Source organism: Miscanthus floridulus, chromosome 13 (genome assembly GCF_019320115.1).
Source record: "Miscanthus floridulus cultivar M001 chromosome 13, ASM1932011v1, whole genome shotgun sequence".
Classification (NCBI taxonomy): Eukaryota; Viridiplantae; Streptophyta; class Magnoliopsida; order Poales; family Poaceae; genus Miscanthus; species Miscanthus floridulus.
In genome coordinates this window covers 67338282-67345360 of record NC_089592.1, presented here as the reverse complement: position 1 = coordinate 67345360, position 7079 = coordinate 67338282, and the positions used below count along the sequence as shown (strand labels likewise).

The 7079-nt window shown below is 46.5% G+C and overlaps 1 protein-coding gene across 2 annotated transcripts; it reads right to left on the bottom strand.

The window, feature by feature from the left end:
- Positions 1 to 3906: 3906 nt before the first annotated feature.
- LOC136501283 (uncharacterized) lies at positions 3907 to 6674 on the bottom strand. Of its 2 annotated transcripts, none has more exons than XR_010770216.1 (5): positions 6038 to 6674; positions 5689 to 5845; positions 4948 to 5213; positions 4788 to 4853; positions 3907 to 4621 (listed from the first exon to the last, which is right to left on the bottom strand). XR_010770216.1 is itself a non-coding variant. In XM_066496786.1 (5 exons), the coding sequence occupies exons 2-5, from the start codon at positions 5339 to 5341 to the stop codon at positions 4591 to 4593; spliced, it is 408 nt and encodes a 135-aa protein (XP_066352883.1). In that variant the 5' UTR covers positions 5342 to 5845; positions 6038 to 6674; the 3' UTR covers positions 3907 to 4590. The 2 variants fall into 2 exon arrangements, 1 of the variants encoding a protein (XP_066352883.1); XM_066496786.1 differs by having other exon boundaries at positions 5297 to 5845.
- Positions 6675 to 7079: the final 405 nt, after the last annotated feature.

Sequence of the window (7079 nt, the reverse complement as noted above, 5' to 3'; positions counted from 1 at the left end):
ATCTCCGATGGGGACATCGAGCGGCTCGCGCCACTGTTCTGCGACGAGGAAATCCAGGCGCTCTGTGCCGCGCCCGCGCAGCAGGAATCGATGCAGTTCTTGAGACCACGCTCGGACGACCAGGCCGGCAAGAAAAGGATGTCGTCCCCACCGTGGCCGTCTTGCATAGCCGATGACGACGACGAGGGCGAGGAGTCCGGGCCGCCGCAGCCGTCGCCCCCTCCAGCTCCGACCAAGAAGGCAAGAACGAAAACGAAGAGCAGAAGCAGGCGCGAACATGAGCCGCCGCACCGTCCACCTCCGATCAAGAAGGCAAGAACGCAAACGAAGAGCAGAAGCAGCCGCGAACACGCTGCCGCCCGTGCGACCCGGCTCCGGCACCGCCTCCGAAGGTGGCACAACACGATCGCGACTCGCATACTGATGCGCCAGTTCCGGGCGCCGGAGCTCTCGCGCGGCCGGACGGTCCTGAGGTGCCAGTGCCCGGAGCTCGCGCTGGCGGACGACGAGCACGAGCCTCGCGGCTTCGGCTGCTGCGCGCTGCACCAGGACGCGCTGCCGGGGGACAGGGCGTGGATGTACTCGGCTCAGGGCCACGCCCCGCCGCTCGTCGGCGGCCCCGGAGAGGTCCTGGTGCCCGCAGTGTCCGCAGGCAACAGCAGAGCGATGGTGCGGCAGTACTCGCGGTGGCGACGCAGCGTGTCGATGCTGACCCGCTTCTACGTGCAGCGCGCCGTGGAGAAGGGGCTCGCTCAGCAGCAGCCTGCCGACGACTGGACGATGCCTGAATACTAGAGCCGCCACGGTCGACAGGCGCCGTCGTCGCGCCGAGCTAGTGTATTATGGTAGTCAGTGTAGCCATGCCACTGCCACCCCGATGGCGTGTTTGTGATCGAGGCGAGGGGACACGGTGAAAGAAACCGACACTATTTTCAGGGGAATCATGTATGACACTCGAATGTTGGGACACTCGTGGATTTTTGTTGCTGCTTACCGTGTAGTGTTTCTATCAGTTTGTGGCCTTCTTTCTTCAGTAATGTTCAGAGGTGTTGGAACACCTCTTTCTATGGCAAATCGCATATAGCTGTTTGTCCTTGTTGATCCGAGAGGTGCTTCAACTCTATAGTCATAGTGAATTACTCACTCTGTTCTAAATTATAATTTATTTGACTTTTTTTACTCTAAGTTTGACTACTTGTCTTATTTAAAAAATTTATGCAAACATAGTTAAATTTAAGTGATTCTTGAAGAACTTTTGTTAATAAAGCCAGCCACAGCAAAAGAAGTGATATTTTGTACAAATTTTTGAATAAGACGGGTGGTTAAACTTGAGGTCAAAAAAGTCAAATGAATTATAATTTAGAACGAATTTAATATGTATTTATGTTGTTGTAGGCTCACGGGCATGATGTGTATGCAACTGATTGATTAGTAACTCTGTAAGTGAAAACTTTGCTTTGGGCCACTGATGATTGGTTAATTTACAAGTGAAAAATCACTAGTACTATTTCTTTCTTCATTTCCTGCTATCAAAATAGTTAGAATATATATCCGTGTAGGAGTGGAGTTTGTTAGCCTGTTCGGCTGGGCTTATACGATCGTGGATTATAAGCTGGAACAGTATTTTTCTCTCACACCAAACCAGCCAAATCAGCCAGTAGTAAATAATCCACGATCGTATACGATGAAACGAACAGGTTGTGTATCATGTATGCCTGTGTTTCTTTTTTTAGTCTGTTTGAGATTGCACTACTAGCACTAACTGAACTGGTGCATTCTATATAGTGATATGAAATTCATTCATATTCATATTGTTTTCAATAGACTTGTGCATGGGTCAACCAACCCACCCAATCCATTCGTCTTGGCCCATCCAAACCATGAAATATCCATGGATTGGGTTGGGCTGACATGCCCATCAGCCCATCCATCAAACCTTCTTTGACTTTGGGTGGGTATGGTTTCAATCCATCTAACGCCTTATTTGGATCCAGATCGCTAGCGCTTAGACGTTCGGACGAACACCCGTCCATTTTCTATGCCTTCTTGTTTCGCGCGCCCACGTAGTGGCCCATGCTGCCCGATCGCACACGGGCCCCGCTCACGCCACCTCCGCTTCCCACAGCATGCACGCGGGGTCGTCGGCGCCCACTCGGCGGTGCCCCAGCAGCTGCAACAGACGGCTACAACAGGTGAGCCCCATTGCAACATGTGCAACACCAGAACTACTTTTGCAACATACATCAAAAACAGCTAAAACACTTGAAACATACATCTGAAACACTTGCAAACACCTGAAAACACTTGAAAGTCATTGCAAACATATGCAACGTCAAGATAAAACACTTGCAACATATGTGTGAAACATATGCAACATCTAGATTAAACATTTTCAACATACGTTTGAAAAACAGATGAAACATTTGGAACAGACGCTTGCAATGTACAACCATTGCAACATGTGCAGCATCCAGATCTACACTTGCAACATACCTATGAAATATCTAAAACACTTGAATCATACGTTTACAACTTGTGCTTTCAGCGCAACATCTCCTTTGCTGCTTGGGAGAATGGAGGCTCGTCAGTTGTGGAGTTCACCAGTGTAGAGCTCGCCGGTGGCACCAAGCTCACCGCTCCGGTGGAGAAGGCCGTTGCATGTCTGGTGGAAAAGGCCACAACAGGTCGCTTTGGTGGAGAAGGCCGTCCATGCGCTAGAGAAGGCCGCAGTGGGCAGGAGGGGCGGTAGAGAGGGAGGAAGGCGAACGGCCGCGGTGGCCAGGAGGCATGATGGAGAGGAAGGAAGATAGGCGGCCACGCTTGGGTGCTGTGGAGATGCTAGCCGACGGACGCCCGGACGCCGAGGAGGCGCTGCGGTGAGTTTTTTTAGAAACCACGGTGACCAGATAGTGGGGCGAGTGGACGAGCGGATAGGAAGGGGTCGACATAGAGCTTGGGAAGCTCAGACTCATTAGGCTAGCGCTGTGGCCCACCAAAAGGGGCGTCTGAGCGGTCGGACGCCCGCTTCCTAGCATTACCATATTTGGATGCATACATATATCTATCTCATTCTATATGTATTGGAGTGGATTGAGGTCTAATTTAATTTAAATTCCACTCTACTCCACTTCACTTCAACACACATAGATTGGGGTAGATAATGTGGATCCAAACAAGATGATGCACATGCATCCACCTCAACCCATGTGCGTTGGAGTGAGTTAGGGTAAAATTCAAACTAGACTATACTTCAATTCAGTCTAATATATATAAATTAGGGTGGATACATGTGCATTCAAATGAGCTCTAATCTAATCTATCAGGGTCGATGGCTTTGGGAGGCACCGCCGCGTCGTAGCTAGGCAAAAGCTTTAGGAGGCGCCACCACTTCACAACTAGGCGTCGGTGGACGACAGCCTTTTCAATAGCTCTTAACCATCTATGTTAATTGATAAATATAATTTACCATAGCTAGACAGAAACTTGTGTATCTACAAGTGTTTTCTTATATTAGTTAATATATTAAATAACAACTAATGCTTATGTCTTTTAACTTTTACGATTCTAGCCTATACAAGTACGTATGGGTTGATGGACTAATACTTAGAAACTGGAAACGAGACCGTTATGATAGTTTATATATTATACGCGGTTGTTAGCACTGGTTAGTCTGTCAGTGTCAAAACAGCGCGGAGAAATCAGCCGACGACCACATTAATTAGTTCGGATTTCGCCGTCCATGGGAAACCATTAGCACTGCAAGTCTGGTGAAATACCGTACGTAGAACGGTACCTTCCATGCATGATGCATGTGCTTACATTAATCATGTCCTTTTCTTATACTAGTATATTGCCAGTGCTAACGCTACGGTGACTTCTAAAAAGATAAATCATAAAACCAAATAATTCATAAAACTTAAAAATAAATCAATTGATGAAAGAAACACAAATTCACATGTTCTAGGTAGCTATCAAAATATTTTTCCAGTGTAAACGTGATCTATCGAAACTCAGAACCTACTGTTATTACACTGGAGGACTTTTCGAAGAGCTGAAGCTGCAACCTGCATCTCAATTAAAAATAGGAGGAATTAATAGGAGACTGCATTGAATTGAAACAAAAGGTAAAAGAAAAAATACCCAATCTTCACCGAACCAAGGTAAAGAAAAGAAAAACGAAATCTAAAATGGTTTGACATGGCAATTCCCTTAATAACAACATCCATGATAGATATTTCCTTTCCACCGCTAGGTTCAACTCCACTATGCATTGTATAGATGTAACTTGATCCTCTGCAGCTACACATTTCAGTTAAACATACATGAGATTGAAACACCATTTATGGGACTCCGGTTAACCTTTTATACGTGTGTTTCAGATCAGAGCTTTAGCCTTACTATTGTCACATTTTACTACTATGACAGACATTCTTTTGGTTACATGTCTCCTCGAAAACTAATAGAACAGAGCAAATAGTTCCATTTTACTTTGCTTCAAGATCAGGAGGTAGCAGCAAGAAGAACCTCCCCATGTGAACCCCACCACCACCATGCAGTGCTGCTTGCCGTCTTGCCGCTTGAGGTTCCACCTTAAACTTGCAATTCCTTCAACTTCCTAATCCTAGGTATGAATAAGATACATGCTACTTTGATGAGTAAGTGGTTTGAAACCCGTACTGTATGCACCATTAGGACTGCCATAAAATAAGAATTCTGCATTTTTTAATATTGACAGTAATGGGAAGGCTGACAATATAGCTTCATGCCAGATACAGCGATGAACATACCTCCTGTAATCAGGAATCCCAGATTCAGTGCCCATTCTTGCTCCAGTTACTACCATGAGCCTTTTACTGAAAGAAAAAAGGTAATGAAGTTCCTTTCATTTCAACTACAGCTCAGAAAAATGACAAGTTCGTTCAAATAGGGAGGGTCTCACACTCTCACCTCTTATCAATAAATTGATACAATAGGTCCACATCTTTAGAGCTTGGAGGATCTGAATCAGGAAGTATCTGTTTATCTCTCAAAAACTGGATGTAAGTTTCACAGTAGTCCATAGGTGCAACGGCTGATGAATGGTTATTTCTTGCTTTCAAGGAGCGAAAAGAGTATCCCAAGGAGAGAGGATTTGAATAATCTAAAACCGTAGCGTTAGCATGGGCAGTCCTCCTTTTCAATTCTCTCTGATGGGCTCTAAATTTTGGGAGATTCTGCAGAAAACAAATAGGCAAGTCAAATATGGAGACTGAAATACAGGATGCAGATTATTCAGAAACTTTGTAAAATCAGTTACCAAAAAGCAGAACAAAAGTGTCTGATCATTACATGGAATAGCCATAAAATCAACTGTCAAGGTTAGAAACAGAAAGAATCATTGGATTGGGTCAGATTAAACATTAGGACTGATTTTTTTTGTGAAGAAAATATTCAGTACTGAAATAGCTGTAAATGGATTAAGCAATAGCAGGGACATGCTCCCTGATTCTATCAAGATGAGAGAACACTCTCTCTCTCTCTCTAAAAAAAACAGCATTTTCGTTAATACCTAAATTGAGGGGATCAAACAAATATCTGAAACTTCTGAATAATATCATTCAGAAGAAAGAGCAAGCATTCAAGCACTTTGATCCCCACTTTTGTGCTGAGAACAATGCTCTTTTCAATATATCAAAATAGCTTTCGTACCTTATTTATGTGGGAAGTGTCACATTTGCAAGTAACCTAGCATTGTTTCACATTAACTGCTATTTGATTATTGGGAAACCTTGGAACTTCTTGGTTGCATATAAAAGATTGCTGACATACTCCAAATAGTGATCGCCAGTGGCATCACCGTGCAGGCCTGCATAATTCAAGGATTTATAGCCTTAGAGATACTGCGATAACACAGTTAGCACCAAATCTTGTTCTTATGTACTCAACACCCTCTTGACTCGACATAAAAAAAAAACTCCCTCTTGACTCTGCAGTTCGGCACGCACAATGAGCAACAGGAAGGGACGAAAGCGAAGCGCGCGGCCGTGACGGCGATTACCTCGGAGGTGCTGGAGCCGAACTGGAGGAGGCCGGGCTGCCCATCCGCAGACTTGTTCTTGAGCTCCTCGATCTTGCAGCGCTCCGCCTCGCGCTGCTTCTCCAGCCGCCGGATCTTCACCGCGTCCTACGCCGTCCCCACGTACCCATCGCCCAAAACGAATGGATGCCACCAGCCCACCACCAGCAAAGGAGGGGAGTCGATGTCGTGGTAGAGAGGGGCGGGGGCGCCTATGTCGGAGCCGGGAGGAGCAGGGGCGCCGCCATCACATCCTGGGGAAGGAGGAACGCCGATGGGCACCGTCGGCTTCGCAGACAACGCCGCCGCCATAGCCGAGCCCGCCGTTGCCTTCGCAGACGCCCGCCGCAGGGGGGCTCGCGGCCGGTGACGATGAGGAAAGGCGGTGACTGCAGCCTCCATGCCCCCCATGTGGTGGGTAGAGCAGATGTAGAGGAAAGAGAGGACGCCGTGGAGGGGAAGGGAGGGCGAGAAGAAGGCCTCCTGCTCGTGACTCGTGAGCAAGGCCTCGTCGTGACTCCGGCGTGCAAGGAGTAAGGGCGGGCGATGGAAATCTGCCGATGATTGGGTGACGAGGTAGCTTCCTTTTTAGCAACCGGCGTGCGTTGAAGCCCGGAGATGGGTGATCCAAATAACGTCGGTCATCCGATCGAGTTGAATGGGTACAATTTCGTTGGTCCATAGGTGAACTTTCTCAGCGGGGATTTTTTTTTTTTTTTTAGAGAGATCTAGGGCCTCTTTGGCACAGTTTATGTTGGCTTCGGCTTTATCTATTTTATGTAAATTGAGACACCGTAGTATGAAGCCGTTTTGTTAAAATAAACTAGAAGTTGAAAAAAGTCAGTTTTTTTAGTTTCACCGGCTTTAGCTTCACCGGTGAAGCTGTTTTGGATGAGCCGTGCCAAATAGAGCTTTAATATAGTTTTGATTAGTTCCTTGTAGTAGAGATTATTGTACATTATTGCAGTACTCACGAATAACGTTCGTCATCCGATCGAGTCGAAGCTGATGAAAAATGATTAGG